A 17,243-nucleotide genomic window follows, 5' to 3' on the forward strand; every position below is an offset into this window, starting at 1 on the left:
TGCCATTGAAATTCTCAAAACGACTTCTTCACCCTCCACATCTAATCACTTGTGCATGTCATAAAAGCAATTTCTGATTATTTTGAAGAAATTGCAATTGCTTTGGTACATTCATGCAAATGATTATGTACAATGCTGCATGGGTGCTTCCTAACATTTCCTTTGTGCTATGCAGTGCTGTAAAACTGTAACATGGTCTGTGAACAAACTACAGCACAAACAGTAAAGCATACCCAAAGCGTGAATCATGTCTAATCTTTTGCAATCAAGCTCCCACATACAATAATGTGTAACTGTGTTCTGTTTAAATTGATATATGCCGCATAGAAAAGTGCAGCCTTGGGCATTTTCAGTCATCATTATCCAAACCTTGGCCATGGTTTATCAGAAACAACTTACAGAATAGTGACAACATGGCAAAGCATTTTGCCTACCTTGTTTGTGATCAATTAAGGACTTGTCATTCTGATGGCACTGATATGTTCACTGACATATTTACTCAGAGATTTCCTTTTTACTGAGAGACAAAGGATTTTGAGCTACAATTACAGACTTAAATTGTTTTGAAAAAATGCACTTACTGTTTTGCAAATGTTAAGGATGATTCCAGAAATGTACCAAAACGACTGAGAAACTGTAAGACAAGGTTTTGTGAGAGAACAGTTAGGTCTTTCATCTGGCTGTCACTGTATGTGCAACAGTACAGCAGGTACTGCACTCGGGTGACAGCTTGTCTACTTATCTATTTTCTGTACCCTGAAAAACAAATGCCCTTCTTAACACCTGAGGCTCTATCAGTATTTTGTGCTTGTGTGTGTGTGTGTGTGTGTGTGTAGTACAAATATAGGCAACACTTAAAACCTAAAGCTACTTTGAATACACATTTGATCTTAATTGCTTTGAGAAATGTAAAAATGAATGTAACCCTGCTGCGCTGAAAATGATTGCAACCTTTATTAGCAGTGCATACTACATCCAGGCAACACTTTTCACATGCTGAATTGGAATTGTGTATTTGGTTTACAATTTTGATACACTTAAACATAAGTGTCCCGTCTTTACTGAACTTTTGCAATCTGAAACATTCCAGTACCTGCCTAATCACAGGTGAGATGAAATGGAACACATTATTGAAGACATATGAACCAGAATAAGAGCTTGGTAGACAGCGTTCAAGTGTAATATTTGTATATTGGTTATGAATGTCAGCTCCACACTTGCATAAGTTCAAAACCGTTCTTATTACAATCTCCACAGTCAGTATAGATAATGGTACAGATGTGTAGGAAAAAATAAAATATAAGATTAAACTCAATACACTATGTCCAATAAGTTTTTCGATATGTTATCTAACATGTCTTTGGTGTACAGTAGATATTTATTTTCTTATCTTGCAATGATGCAAAATTGTCATTTGCCAACTTAAAATTGCCCTAAATTATGCCCACATACTCTCCCTGAAACCTAATGGTCTTAAACTCTTAAAATATATATTTTGAAAGGTTACCTGGCTTGAAGATACTGTAGACACTTTGGCTTTGATAGAAGGTTCTGGTACAAAATTGCCACGTCAACATTGATATATATATATATATATATATATTGTATTGAACAACTTCTGGGAATTGAGTTAGGCACAGTGAAATCAGCATGAGATCATATGTGGTTATATTTAAGCTTCCTTGAACAATGTTACCCGTTAATCGAAACCTTCTAAGAATTAATCAAATTACTCACAAATTCAGTTTTCAATATTCTATGAAGAATTTAGTTTCCTAATAATTTCCCCTTAAAGTTAAGACTTGATGCTTGTAAAGATTAAAGTTCTTCACAAAGCATCTTCGCCTTTAAGAGAGCTTGTAGAGAGTGTCTGAAGCAGAGGAGAAAATGGCCGAACGACAGAGGTAGGGGAAATATTCTCCAAGCGGTGAATGGCAAGTCAGTTAATTAAATGCTACACATTAGATTGTGCGTCAATCTCATTAGAGATACGCTCACGTCTCCCATCCAACACAATTACAATATGATGGCAGAAATGAAAGAGATCACAGCACTAAGATATATTTGGCACCTGAAAAATGCAACAGAATGTGCAGAATTGACAGGGTCTGTTGCAGCCTTCCATCAGCAGGGTGATCACACAAACGATCACAGCGCTGTCAGTCTCATATAGTGATGCAGCTCATTTCATTTCCACTGAATGTCCACACCTTGCTGGCTCTCAATTGTTTTTTCATCGACCAATCACAACTTTTTTAAACGGCCTTTCTCAACCCTGGTGCTTGGGACCCTCCTACCCCGCATGTTTGAGATGTTTCCTTTTTCAATGCACCTGGTTCAAATGAATGGCTCGTTATCAAGCTGAGCAGATGCCTGATGACACCATTCGTTTGAATCAGGTGGGTTGGAATAGCCTATGCTGAAGGCTGTGAGGAAGGAGCACATGGCTTCGTGTTATACAATGTTCACATTGGTCCATTGGTCCATAAACTAGTCATATGTTTTAAGGTTACAGTTTATACATAGCATAAGTGTACACCGTTTTGTAAACATCATATAAAAACAGACATATTGCTAAAATTGTTTACTGCATAGAATTAAGGGTAGACTGGAGGGTGGTACACCACTTCTTTGTCAGTGCTTAAAGTGTTATCAAAGTGATAGTACTTTCACAATTGATAAATAAAGTTAGTGTGAAGGAAACGCCCTAAGTCAAATCAGGCCCTTCTGACTCAAGGCCTGATGAACAAACTCCTGTCTGTGACAGAGTGACTCGTCGCCCCTACTTGTCCTCCTCTATGCAAGCTCCTTGAAAAACAAACAACTAAGCTGTGACAGCGTTCCTAAAGGTCACACCCAGAGGAAGTGTCTCGCCGACCGGACGATTTAAATACATCTTTCATCTTATTGTTCATTGCTCGTCTATGTGGTTGTTAAATGGAGAGTACAGTGTCATACTGGCTGGGCAAGTACTTTGTCTTACACGAGTGGCTTGCATAGACCTTGGAGTAGGCTGTGCCTGTTGGAGTCTGATGCATCCCCTTAATCCAGTAGTCTAGAGACAGAAGTCTGGTTGATTATGGTATATTGGCTATGTTGCAGATGCTGGTTCTGGTTTAAGGGGTCGATTCTCACCTAAAGGCCAAAATGTCATCCTGTTCGTCAATGTGTTAACAGTTTCTATATGGTCGTACATCATCAGTTATAGTGTCAGTTATGTCAGACTAGTGGATGTATAAAGTAAGCTACAAGACAGGTATTCAAGTGTTTCTCAAGCATGAGAACCCCGAAAGGAACTACTCGCCACATTCATCAGAAATGCGGAATGCATTCATAGTACAGTATACAACGTTGGTGATGACACAACCACTTGGCGTGAATGTCATATGTGAGCCAAACACCGTTATCAAGCTTCGTAGTTCAATGTAGGGCCCTCATGGGACAGTAATAACAAGGAAAGGGACTTCTCTCCTTCCTCATCCAAAACCAACCCCCCCCCGCATGCTACCGAAAGTGCCATCATCATCATCATAATACCACGAATCCCAGAATAGAGAAGTTCAACATGAGTATTAACATCATCAGTCCGTATGCATTCTCAGTTTGTGGAGCTGAGCTCTCCATTGTTCTCACTTTCTCTTCTACCCCGATCTCATTTCCTTCCTCCTCTTCTGTCCATTTGTTCTCCTCCTCCTCCTTTCTCCATTTCTCGTCCTCCTCCTCCTGGTCTGCCCCCCCTTCCTCCACCACTACTTCGTTCAGACTGTCACACCTCTCCCCGGAGTGGCCCTCGTAGCAATGGCAGCGGAACCTCTCGGCCAATAGCTGCAGCTCGCGCTGCGAGTGCCAGCCCGTAACCAGGAAGTTTCCGTCTCCGGAGGGCTGGATGCGGTAGCTGTCGGCACTCAGGTGGAGGTAGTGGGGGGCACGGGGGTCCCTCCTGACGCAGCGCCCGTTGCTCTGGCACAGGAAGTTGCTGCAGAGCTCTGCGGCTCGCGTCACGTTGGTGATGTACTGGCCCAGACGATGGCTCAGGAAGGATTTCACCTTGGTGCAGTTGTGCTAGAGGGGGGGGGGGGCAGAAGACAGTGGCATCGATGAAAATACAAATTGTTATCTTTCCGTTAAAGTGTTGATGGCTGGTATTGAGGCATGGACAAGGCACCTTATGAACTATCTGTGAAAAGTTAAAAGTTGGTTCAGATTTGAGTGAATGGGGTTGTAGAGCACAAGACTCGCAGAGCTAAAGCCCAGACATCAGTTAAGGGTTCAGAGAAGGTCAAATCTCAGGGGGGCATATTCAGCGTTCTGACCACATGATGTGCTCTGTTGTCTGACTGGTTCTATCAATAGATGGGGTTTGTCTTGTCCCAATTAGACAAGACGGATATCCATTCCTATGTTTGGAATGCGTGTCGGAATCTGAGGAATCCCATCTTCATCCCGTTTACTGACAGATGTGCTCTGTTCGTATTACGGTGCTGACAGCTGTGTTGACATTGTGAGTGTGTCAAAACAAATGGCTGTGTTGCAGATGTTCAGCCACACGATCTCAAGGGGACACTTCATTTGACAACCCAAGCATTACAGTCTCATACTTTAGACCTACTGTGCAAATGTTGAATTGTTCAATCCTAAATAACACAAAATGACAGTGTTATTGTCACGAATCAGGAAACAGAAAAGCACTATGATACTGTAAAGTGGTGAAGGGTAAAACTCGGTGGTAGAGAATTTGATTGGAGATCTAGAGGTTTCAGGTTTGAACCTTGTTATTATTTATTTCTGGTGTTTGGAGGGGGCGGGGGGCGGGGTGGGGAGAAAGAGAAGGGGGAGGACATGCGGTGAACGGCCTTGGCTGGATTCAAACTCATGTCTCCGCAGTAAGGCCTGAGCCTACATGGCGCACACAGTGGTCTGGTGAGCCAGGTGCCCCGCTAGATGTGTACATGAACATGAATACTGTATGGAGGTAGGCAACCTTCTCTGTATGGTGTGTGCCTAAAGTACACCTGGAGTTGGGAAACAGAGATGGGGGGGGTTTGGAGTGATGCTGTGTGGAGGTTTGAAACATACTCTGGATGAGGTGAGGTTGAGGTCTCCCCAGATCACAAATCCAGCAGCACCTAAAGCAGCACTCTCTCCAATGGTGTGGATCAAGTCTTTCTGTGAATAGCACACACACACACACACACACACACACACACACACACACACACACACACACACACACACACACACACACACACACACACACATATATATATATATATATATATATATATATATATATATATATATATATATATATATATATATATATATATATATATATATATATATATATATATATATATATATATATATATAACAAGCCATATTTACCGTGGTCACATTACCGAATTTGTATAAATTAATTAAATAATACAATGATATCTAATATAGATATAAATCCCACTTTTACTTTCATTATTTAGCAATTAAGCACTCCATGCTGTCTGATGTAGTACCATGCAACAACTTAATGAAGCATGATGCTCACTGTCACACAGCAGCTTTACGTCAGCTATTTACTTTTTTTTACCACTAGAGGGTGCTAATCAGATGCATAGATTATTTGACGGTCAACTCATTTTCTTTCACGGTATCATCATGAGCAAAGGGAAGAGAGATTGATCCTGGGTTTAGTGGACTCCACTAACACTGATGCTCGAGCATGTATTAAGTAAACGTTTTATTCAGAGCTTCGTTTAGCATAGACATAACAACCTGGTCTTGGACAGTGACAGTGTGCTGATCCACCTCACCTGATTCTAATGAATGGTCGTTATAACAACCCATTTAATTGAATCAGGTGTGTTGGAGCAGGGAAACATCTAAAACATGCTGGACAGCGGCCCTCGAGGACCGGATTTGGACACCCCTGCTCTCGAGGATCTCCAAAGCTTGGTGCTCGGTGTGGTGATCTCACCGTGGTGAGGAAGGCCATGGCCTCGTCCCTGTAGCCCAGTCTCAGGTAGACATACGTGGGCAGGTCGTAGTCCAGCGAGGTGAGCGATGCTATCCTGATCGCCTCCAGCACCCGGTACTGGGAGAAGTGCAGGTTGCTGACACTGTCCGTGTGGCTCTTCCTGATGGCCACCGAGGGGAACAGCGCCGTGCTGCTGTTCCACAGCCACAGCAGCTCGTCGTTGCGCCGGCTCTCCTGCAGGGGGCAGGAGCCCGTGTAGTTGTGTTCGTGCAGATTGTAGTTGTGGCAGTCGGGGTAGAGGTAGAAGCCCCAGAGGCCGTCGGGGCGGAGGCGCGTCCCCAGCTGGACGGTGCGCAGCATGAACTCCCGGGCGCTCTTCTCGAAGCGCGCGCGCGCCAGCCCCTCGACCTGCGAGGCCGTCACGTTGACGTACGCCCTGGAGGTCATCTCCCGAGACTTCCGCCGGTAGACGGCCTTCTTGTGCCAGTTGCGGTCCCACTGCGGCCGCCAGTGCTCCCAGTCGATGACGGCCAGGCCCCGGAAGCTTTGGGAGGGGATGAAGTGGCCGATGTCCTGGTAGGCCTTGATGAGGTGGGCGTCCAGGCTGCAGTTCTGAGGCAGCCCGCCGTTGATGGCCTGACCGTGGTCGGTGTAGTACGGGTAGTGGCCGAGCCGGTTGGCGTAGAAGATGGTGACGTTCTGGCCGGTGCGGACGGCCCGCGGGCTCCCAGTGATCTGGAAAAGGTGGTCGAGGTTGGCGGTGACGTTGTACTTGGTCGTGCACATGTCTAACGGGGCGTTCCAAGCGGCGACGAAGGGCTTGCGGCCCACCAATGGGAGCTTGGCGGGCTTCTGGCCGAAGGCGGCGTGGAAGAGAAGAAGGAGCCAGGAGCAGGTGAGGGCGCAGGTCACGGGGAGGGCGTGGGGGTTGGGGGCACTGCCCGCGGGCACCGCGGGCATCCTGGGCACACGGGTCAACAAGGGCGTCCGTCAATCATCCTGGTGGGATGGAGGAGAGAGGCGGTTAGAAGAGAGAGAGGTGGGGAGAAGAAGAGAATGAGAGGGGAGGGAGAGAAGTGAGATGAAGGGAGGAAGAGAGATGAGGGGGAGTGATGGAAGGGCGAGATGGAGATGGAGATGGAGAAAAGTGTCAAATGAAGAGTGGAAGAGAATGAGAGGAGTGAGAGAAGAGGTCAAAGGAGGAATAGGGTGAGAGGGTCGTTTTAGGAATGGTAAAAAGAGAGATTTGATTGATCCATTTTGGGGAGGGGAGGGGGAGGGGGAGGGGAGGGGAGGGGGAGGGGGGGGGAGGGGGAGGGGGGGGAGGGGGAGGGGGGGGAGAGGGGGAGGGGGAGGGGAGAGGGGGGGGGGAGAGGGGGGGGGGGGAGAGGGGGTGGGGGGGGAGAGGGGGAGAGAGGAGGGGGGAGAGAGGGGGGGGGGAGAGAGGGGGAGAGAGGAGGGGGAGAGAGGGGGGAGAGGGGGAGGGAGCCTGAGCAAGCAGGAGAAACACAGGGGAGGATGTTAAACCTCAGTAAATATACATAGTGCATCAGTTGTGTGCAGCATATCACAAGTTAATAGGATTACCAGGGATATTCCACATGATCCAACAACAAGTATAATAGGATTGTAATAGCACCACTGACAGCGCGTTGTTTCCATGAGGAATGAGTTCACCTGAGGAATCCTCCTGCCTCAGTTGACACCTAGGGGAGTCTGTCAGACGGCCGTTTTGATCCTGTCCACACGTTGCTCCAGTCTAACCCGTAAGATGAGACATTCCCATAATGACAGCCTTCCTTGCCAAAGGCTGTCAGCCTGAGGCAGGAGCACAGACGATGTGAACTTTTAAAGGGCAGTTAGAGTGTTTTCCCACCTCTAACTTTGACCCTTCCCCTCTTTATAAAACTGAAATGTAACTCATTCATTTGAAGTGACACCACCTAAAGATCTAGGGGGGGCAGTATTCTCTGTACAAGACCCTTCCCTTAGAAAGCCATCTCAACTATGTGTATACATCATGAATTTCAAAGGCAGTGCTGAACCAGAATGACGAAAACAAGCCGACATGCAGTATTATCTAAAGATCCAGATTTGTAAAGCTCTTTCTTGAAAGTCACTTTGGATAAAAGCGTCTGCTAAATGACTAAAAGTAAATGTAAATGCTTTCCCTTTGCAATTACAACACGTGGAATTAAAGACTGGGGTTTAGGTGTTCCATAATCAAGCCTAAAAACATTAGTTTCGTAATATGAAATTTACATTCTGTAACAAATGCTTTTCATGCTTTTATTTTGATCATAGTAGAAATGCAAAGAATTATCACCTAAATATTATAATGCTAGCATTTCGGCTACACAGGACAGTTTGTGTAACTTGGTTGCTTGTTTCGAAAAATGTTCATCTTGCTTATGCTGCATGTCAGTTTTCTTGACCCGAATACCTTGCAGTTTTTTTATGTCATTTACAGCAATTTAGTGCATTAACTGCTTTAGCCACAACTGCACCTAAGCCGAGTACTTTACTTAACACTATTTCACACCTTCGCATTCTCAGAAATGATGTCTGGAGACATGTAGAGGGACCAGAGCAGAATCCTGACTCAAACCCTGGGATCTGGGGGTGAGGAGAGGGAGAGGGAGAGGGAGAGGGAGAGGGAGAGGGAGAGGGAGAGGGAGAGGGAGAGGGAGAGGGAGAGGGAGAGGGAGAGGGAGAGGGAGAGGGGGGGGACTGGGCACAGACTCGCCGGCTCTCGAACTGTAAACCACAACTGGGGACCTTTTACTGCACTTATGGAACTCATCACGGGTAACCTTGGTGATAATAGCAACATCGACTTTGTTCATCATTATTTCCTGTTTATGCGCTTGAGCGTGTGTGTGTGTGTGAGTGTGCGAGTGATGTGCATGGTCGATTAATAGGAGGTGGAGGGATTGATGGACAACAGAGGAAACCCTCTGTGGTTGTGCCATTGAATGGAAAATCTTTCGCTACAAGCTGAGACATGATTTATTTTTTGAGGGTTCGGCATCTTGCGTTCAACCAAGAAGGGGGGGGGGGGGGTGTGGAGGGGGGGGGGGGTTAGAAGAACCACATCCTGAGCAATCAGTCCATTACTTCTCAGTGGGCCGCACGGACTCAGCCTTCTGTAGGCTGCCTTACAAAGAGGTAGAATACAGTGCTGAACATTGTGTTCGGCCAACATTACATATTAATAAAGGATTAGTAAGCATCGTGGAGAGGGCAAACAACAAGGCTTGTGTCCCACGGCTACCAGGCCAACAGACAGTCCAAGCACCCAGAAATGTATTGACTGGAGGAAATTGATATTGTTAAATATAATGTGATGTAGCGGATGCCCCTCTTAAGTGCAGCACTAAAAAGCATTCAGCCAAGATGAGGCAACCGTAGATTGTGTACATTGGAAGCGGTAGTTTGGGGGCGAATGGAAGAATTTATCTGTGCTGTCAGGGACCCACTAACCCTATCTGGTAGCAATTTGGATAACAGTTTGTTGATGACTGTGGTATTTGCGGAGCCCTCCTGCCCAACATCAAGTATGTAGAAAACATTTGACAAAAGTATTCGATTGTGTGTGTGTGTATGTATATACATATGTATCTAAATTACCTCCCATGTCAGATTCCGTAACATCATCTGACCAAATTTGCTTGAATAAGCTATACTTATAATGGGATATCTGTTGAATACGGAAGTCTCAATGGTTCCGAGTGATAACCAACTTTGTGCATACATACATGTAAACATATGTTGTATTCTACACTGTGTTCACAAGCGGATTGGGAGAGTCCTCTTTTCTCAATCCTAAATACTGTTCAGATCCTAAACAGTGCATCTAAGTAGCGGTACTTGAACACTGAAAGTCAGCAATAGAAGTTCAGGTATCATCGGAATACGTGGTCTGCTCCACTGCTGACAACACAGTAGCTTAGCACAGCCTGTACTTTCCACTGACGCAACCCTACAATCTTGAGAACTATTGTCTCCAGAATAGATTAGATCACAACCCCAAAATGATGACCGTAGAAGAACTGAGGAGTTTGGTCTGTTTTGGCAGCAGCCAAAACCAACCAGCCAACAGACGGTTCCCTTATGAGTGAAAGAAAGCAGAGGAAGGGGGAGAAGATGAGTGCAAGGAGATGAGGGTAGAGGTGAATGAGAAGGGTAGGAAAGTTTCGCTGAGTGTTTTGCTTTAGATATTCGTGCCAATGCAGCCTGCTGAAATCCAATACATTTCGGATTTTAAAGACCCCTTTGTGTGACAGAGAAAGAGTGACTGGGGGAGAGGGGTGGATGGAGAAATATGGAGGGATAGAGAGAAAAAAAAGAGAAACTTGTTGTCTGTGCCAGACAAAGAAAATAATAGTTTGAGAATCAGATAGATGAAGGCAAGGAGACGGGGTTAAAAAGACAGGGACATCCAGATCACCCCCCATCCTGTGCCTTCGCCTGCATCTTTCACCCTGCAGTGTAGCGTTCCCTCCAGGGATCTGGCCCAAACATCGTCAACACAATCTGTCGGCCTCGCTGTGATTCTGGCCTCATGTCTGTGTACTGTATGTGCGTGGGTGCATTCCGTCCCTGTTAACCCACAGTACAGCTTTAATCGCAATCCCAAAATCCTTTTCAGGTATTTCAAGAACTGTCTCTCTCTCTTGTGAAAAGCTGTTGTTGATTCTCTATGATTTTTAACCCCCCTACCTCTCAGTTGGGTTTAGTCAACACGGTGGGTAAATTGAAACACCGTGCACCCAACATAGAATATACATCCTTTAATAGCAGGTTGTAATTCTGTTTAATTCAGCTGTTAAACTTGCTGCTCTCGCCAACTTTGCTCCCACCCTCAACCTCCCCCTTTGAGCTTTGTAATTACTTCCTATAAGGCATCTGATTAAACGCCTAAATGTAATGTAAAATAAAATGTATTCTTTCTCTGAAGACGCATTTACACACAGATGTATAAAACATGAATGACACTTAAACAGTCCTCTTGTAATTCTGTCACGTTTTCATCAGAGAACAAACCCATGCAATGGAACTGGCAAGGCTGCTCGCATGCTGCGCAGTGCCGGCTATTGTAGTAACGGTAAGAGTGTAACATTCCTCTGCTGACACACCCCCTTCGCTGATCCAAAAACAGAACAGTGGCTGACCCCAGTGTGCTACGGCATCCCTGAACCCAACTCCACACTTCAAAATACCCTGTGTTATCGAAGACTGTTGTGACACCATCGTGCAGCTCCACCTCCCAATAGACAATGTCTTTGATATTGATGGTTGAAGACAACCTTCCACCTCCAGTAAGAATTTGAGAGTTCATAAGAGTTGTAGGGAAGAAAAAAAACTTGTAGCCTAACTTCTCAAGTGTGAGACACCATGTGTGGGTTGAGAGGTTAGTGAAAAGCTATTTCGGTGGCGGGCGAATCAGGCTGGTCGCTCACCTGTTGATCTCGCACGGGGACCGTCACACCAGCCAATACCAGGCAGGAGGGCTCAGAGGGGGCGCATCCCTCTCCATCTGTCCTGCACCTCAGCATTCCTTCACTCTGTCTGAAACACAATCCTTCCATCCACACTTATATACAGCCGAGAGAGTGAGAGAGACGGAGAGGGAAAGAAAGGGAGAGAGGGAGAGTTTCCTGCGAGGGAGGAGGCACCAGCAGCAAGCTGGAGTTAACACCACAACAGAGCGATTACTGGAGAGAGGGAGGGGAGGAGGGAGAGGGGAGGAGAGGGGGAAAGGAGGGAGGCAAGGGACGGAGAGCTGCTCTAAATCCCATTGACTATGCTGAGCGTCAAGAGTAGAGGTCTGATCCTCTCTGGGCTGGGCTCCTAGTCGTGGACGTCTGACACTCATCCACATCAATCAGCATTACCCACTGTGGGGATTGCATGCGTGTGTGTGTGTGTGTGTGTTTGTGTGTGTCCTGTTCCTCACGTGAGCATGTTTGTTGTCAGCCGTCTAAAGCACAGTCTGTCAAGGGCTGTTTTTCTGCGTCATTTTCTCTTGCCAGTTACAGGCAGACAACTGCTTTTACTTGCAAGCTAGATTCTTCCAGTGTGGATTTCGACTTCTTTTTACATTCACTTGGCTTCAGTTGAGATTCCAAAGGCAAACCACACTTATGTACCAGCAGGAAAGTATCAGTCCGCTCAAGAACTACGCTCAAGTTTCCCTGTAAACCTCCTACCAGCCTTGGCCGAGTTTCCCAGATTTGTTAAGAAGCTCTGAACACTTAGAGCGTCTTAAGAATGTTCTAAGAGCGCTCCACAACGCTCTTAGAACGTTAAGAAGATCTTGGCGTTAAGAGCTTCTTAATGAATCTGGGAAACCTGGCCCATGTCAGTTTAATGTTGATGTTCCTATGTTATAGACAACATAGAATTTTTTTCTTCAGATTTCAAAATAATTATATGTTAACTGACCTGCCTTTTCCTAAAAGTAATTCCCAATAAATTGTGTTCCTTTCAGATCCGTATCAAGGAAAGTTGTCATGTACTGTATGTTTGAGGCAAAACTGAACATTTGAGGCAGGTGAATACCTCCCCGTTTGACACAGCCAATAGACTTTTCGATACATTACAGAACACATACTGTAATTAAAGACACAGTGTACAGCCTTTCCTGGAAATATTATTGACCCCGTTCATCATCAAACAAACTCTCCATTGACAGAAAATAGCAACATCTTGAAGCCTGAGACGGCCAATGACAATCCCACTGAAGATGAATGAGGTGTTGTGGCCGAAACATGTTCACAGCCAATGTGAGGGCTGTATCAGCCTTGCCTGGCGTGTGGGAGGTAATTGGATGCTTTACATTTTGCGTGTGGGACTGGAATACACATGCAAGTGTTTTGTCAACGAAGTGAACAAAGCCCAAGTTTCACACAACGTCGTCTTTGTTCCGTTCAGCGATGCATCGTTCTGTATGAGTCAACGTGCTTGTTCAAATTATACAGTAGTTTAAAATAGTTCATAAGGTCATATCCATATTGGAGAAAATGACATGTTTAACAGTTTGATAACAAACTGACATTGATTTATGAGTAGGGTTTCTTGACATACTCTCCTGTCAAGTTTATCCATCCTGGTGCAAAAAACACAGATATTTAAGCAATGTGATATGCACCCCGACTTTGAGTCATATTTGAGGATATTGTTTGTTTATAAAAGACTGAAGGGAGGGAGAGGTTTAGGGAACCTCCTCCTAGTTTCTGTCAGCAAACAAGCAAAACACCATCCATCTGCCTGTGGTAGTCAAGCTAAACTCCCCTGAAAATCTGAACATGGCACTTTCATAATCTCTTTCTTAAAACTCACACATGGGACAATGTCTAATGCGAAACATGTGGTGCAACAGTCATCTTCTTAGTGGCATGAGAAATTCCAGAAGCACAAAAACGCTGCATTTTGATGTGTGTGCAAAATATTTCTTCATGTGTTAATGATTGATATACTTCGTTCAGGTCAAACTGCTAGCCTCTGCAGTATTCATTTTCATCAACTTTTGGCTGATGGTACTCCTTTAGACATTAGGGGAAACTATAGTCCCCACCCAAACACATACAAAAAGAGCACCCTATCACACATCTATATTTATATACAGTACACAAACACACAAGGCACATCCCTATCACGCGTACACATTAAATTATTCTTTACAGTATGGTATACTGTACATAGACACATTTACAGAGCACATCCCTGTCATACATACACATATACACATTTATAGACAGTATACTGTACACACACACACACATATATATATACACACACACAACCCAACCCACAGACGCCCCCTGCTCTGCGTGCAGTCAGAGTGGAGACAAGCGTCTCCTGCCCATGGGGGGGAGGGGGCATGAGCAGTGGGGAGAAACCACATTCCCACAGACAGAGGGGGTGGGATGGTTCTCTTGGCCCGGGGACCGGGATGTTCGCTCCAGGCTGCAGCTTCGCTGTACCACCCCCCTGGATGAAAGACTTTGGCTGACATCGAAGCCTCCTCCAACTCTCTTTCTCTTTTTCTCGAAACTGGATGGAAAAATGTTCTTTCACGGAGGGGTGGTTTGAATGTACTTGCCATGTGTATACAACTGACATATGGCATGTGTTATGATTTCGTTTCTAGCCCTACCTCGATTTCCTGTTTCTTTCGTGGAGTTATGTGTAGGTGTGTGTGTGTTTGCATTGGAACTGATCCCCGTGTTGCAGGAGAACATTGGAAGAGACAAGAGTTTGATTGAAACTCTGACTTCTAAGGGTTAAACTCTGACCTGGGTGAGGTGTCTAAATCATAAACACATGAAGAAATCTCACTCTCTCTTATACTCGCTGGCTTGTCCAGACTGGGGATGTTGACTGTATTTTCCAAACAGGTCTCTACAAATACAAATCACAGTAGCAGATGTTCTTGTACACACCTTTTCACCTTTCAGCAGTGCAATGCTTTTCGATTGCCACTCTGCTCTTGCTCTGACAAGTAAAGACTGTGAGAATTTTTTTGTTTTGAACAGTATTAAGTGGGTTTTGGAGAACAGGCCAGGACTGAACTGTGTTATGGAGACATTTGTCATTAGCGTTTTAGCAAGACCCTCTGAGATTTGGTCAAGACCAGAAACCACTGGACCCAAGAAAGATCCAAGTTTGGTTTGAGGGTATTCCAAGCTGCTTATTATGCTGAAGCAACACATACCGCTAAAGTTTTCAGCACATGAAAATGAAAAGTCTATTGCTTACAAGGTTATGCTTCTAATGCATTTTTGTGGCAATATCTCCTATGGTCTACACTGAAATAAACACTAAATAGAGAATACTGATTGGTTTGTGTGTAATGGAGATCCACATTCTCAAGTACAGGTTCAACATTTTGTCTGCTGAAACACCTCTTTAGTCAACTGCATCACAGAACAGCTAAAAAGTGAATAGCACAGTTGGCGGGTGTTTCAACTTAGAAGGGAGTGTAACTAATTCAACATGGTTAAACATGGATGTGAGCAATCTTGAATTGACAGGCAATAAACACCCTGTTGCATCTAAATGGTTGACAATCCCTATCAACTTAAATTTGAAAAATTGTCTGTGTCTTTGGCGTTTGTAGATCTTTGGCAGAGCGTGGGCTCTGTAGTCACCAGTCAGTTTGCTGGTCAGGATATCTTAACATTTAATTTGAAAGATAGCCAAGTGCTTCCACATGCTCGCTGTTAGCGGAAGGAGCTGTGGATTATTGACGATGGCGTTGTGTTGGTCTCAGCACTAAATGTTGCTCCTCAAGGCACAGAGTAAATGACAGAGTTCCTGCCAGCTGAGGCAACTATAGATTTGGAAGGTGACAATTAGTGTGTGTGTGTGTGTGTGTGTGTGTGTGTGTGTGTGTGTGACGTATGTGTCAGCTTTTCGAGTGGGTTCAAAGATTGCTTGAGAGTAAAAATAGCTTATTAGTTGTGTTGGTGAAAGGATATTTCAGTCATTTTGTGTCCATGTAGTCCTTGAACAGTCGGGATTAAATGTTGTGATTCCAAAGGGTTTCATGTTTTAAACTGGTACTTGATAGATTAAAACAGTTTATAAAAAAACGTTGAGGACTCAGTGAAGTAGTCTGATCTACTTTGATATGTCTCACTGCTCATCCACATTGAAGGTATATTTGGTTATTTCCACAGTGACTTGTAGGGTAAAAATGTAGGGTCCTGTGAGTTTTACAATACATGTCCTTGATATCTTGGCCCATGCTTGACTGGCAAACAACTCCTGACGTTTCAGGCGTCCACACCCTTGTGTGCTTGCTAGAAATGTATTCAGGATTCAAATGTGGCAGGAAGTATGTTTTTCTGTTCGGTTTGAACGTGATCCATAATGAAAGAATGGTCCCTTTCAAAGTTGCACTTTTTCATCAATAAAGCATTTTACTGAATATTGTAACTCAATTGCTTGTGCCTGACTATTTTAACTTTAACTGATCAAAATGGCAACCATGGCAGGCTTCATCAGCTTAACAACAAATTAGTTCATGAGATTGATCAAATAGGTCTCTCTGGTTCAAACATAAATGACGTTTTCTTGTGTTCTTGGAAACATAAAAGAAAAATACGTGTTGTGTAGAAGTCCTCGTTCCATTCCACCGTGCCAGGCACAGGAAATGTTACCATGGTAATTGGAGTGTCTTTCCCCTCTGGGGGGAAGTATAGACAGTGGAAGTGGGAAGATGAAACTCCAAAGGGAGAGCTCTCGTCAGCCTTGTTAGGTATTTGTGCACGAAGGGGGCCTGGGATGTTTACCACGGTAACCTCCCAGTCTTAAATCAGCTCCAGGAGATGAGCTTGATAGCTGGACTACAAAAATGTACAACTTTAAGATAAACAGGTCACTTAGAGGCCAGGACAGGACAGTCAGTGTTATGGAGGGCCTACCTTATTGGTGGTCATCTTCTTTACTTTCAAACTATACCTTCACATTCGGGAGCATACAACATATTCTTAGCCACTCATGATTTAGTTTAATGGTGCCAATTAAATGTTTGAAGGTTGGAGTGCTGAAGTAAGTCAATGTACTCCGGATTCAGACCCGACAAACACCAAAACGTCATTGTGTTGTTCTTCTTTCCTCAGTAGACAGTAAGTGGAGGACACACACTAGACACTGAGGCCAGAACTGTAGGCTTTGTTCTGGCTGTAAAAGCGGTCTTGTAAAAAGAAAAGACTCTTTTTAGTGTCAACTGAGGGAAGGAGCCCATGATGATATGGCACTACGGCGATCTCATTCCCTCATGAAACTAGTGAAGAAATGATACAGTACATATTTGCCTTAGCATGCTTAATTTGTCTCAACTCAGATTAACTGCGAGTTTGTCCATGTTTAGATGAGTGACAATGTACAACTTGGGCACTATGAACTTGGTTTTGACAGCATTCTAAGCCGTCAATCATACAGCAGTAATCCTACTGTAATACAACGTGTCTCTGACACCAAAACATGTCAAAGTCATTCAAAGGCACTTAAGAACACATGGGGGAAATCTATTGTATTTTTAACCCAGGGCAATAACCAGCAGACCTTTGAATTTTCTTGTTAAAGTTATTTAGCAGACGCTGTCAAATAAAAACGTAAGACTTTGTGTGTTATTATTTTCAAACCAATTCAGAGGTACCTTTCATATAACTAGTCAACATCTTGGTGGTGTGTTTGTAATTCCTCTGTGTGTTATGATTATGTCTGTCTAAGAATGTGGAACACACTTTATCTTGTTGAC

The 17,243-nt window shown here is 44.4% G+C and overlaps 1 protein-coding gene across 1 annotated transcript; it reads right to left on the reverse strand.

Moving 5' to 3' along the window:
• Positions 1–950: 950 nt before the first annotated feature.
• hyal4 (hyaluronidase 4) lies at positions 951–11,628 on the reverse strand. The gene is made up of 4 exons (XM_084673027.1): positions 11,434–11,628; positions 5,972–6,970; positions 5,077–5,166; positions 951–4,062 (listed from the first exon to the last, which is right to left on the reverse strand). The coding sequence occupies exons 2-4, from the start codon at positions 6,929–6,931 to the stop codon at positions 3,529–3,531; spliced, it is 1,584 nt and encodes a 527-aa protein (XP_084529153.1). The 5' UTR covers positions 6,932–6,970; positions 11,434–11,628; the 3' UTR covers positions 951–3,528.
• Between the last annotated feature and the right edge of the window lie 5,615 nt (positions 11,629–17,243).

Source organism: Hypomesus nipponensis, chromosome 14 (assembly GCF_054491055.1).
Source record: "Hypomesus nipponensis isolate SF chromosome 14, ASM5449105v1, whole genome shotgun sequence".
NCBI classification, from domain to species: Eukaryota; Metazoa; Chordata; class Actinopteri; order Osmeriformes; family Osmeridae; genus Hypomesus; species Hypomesus nipponensis.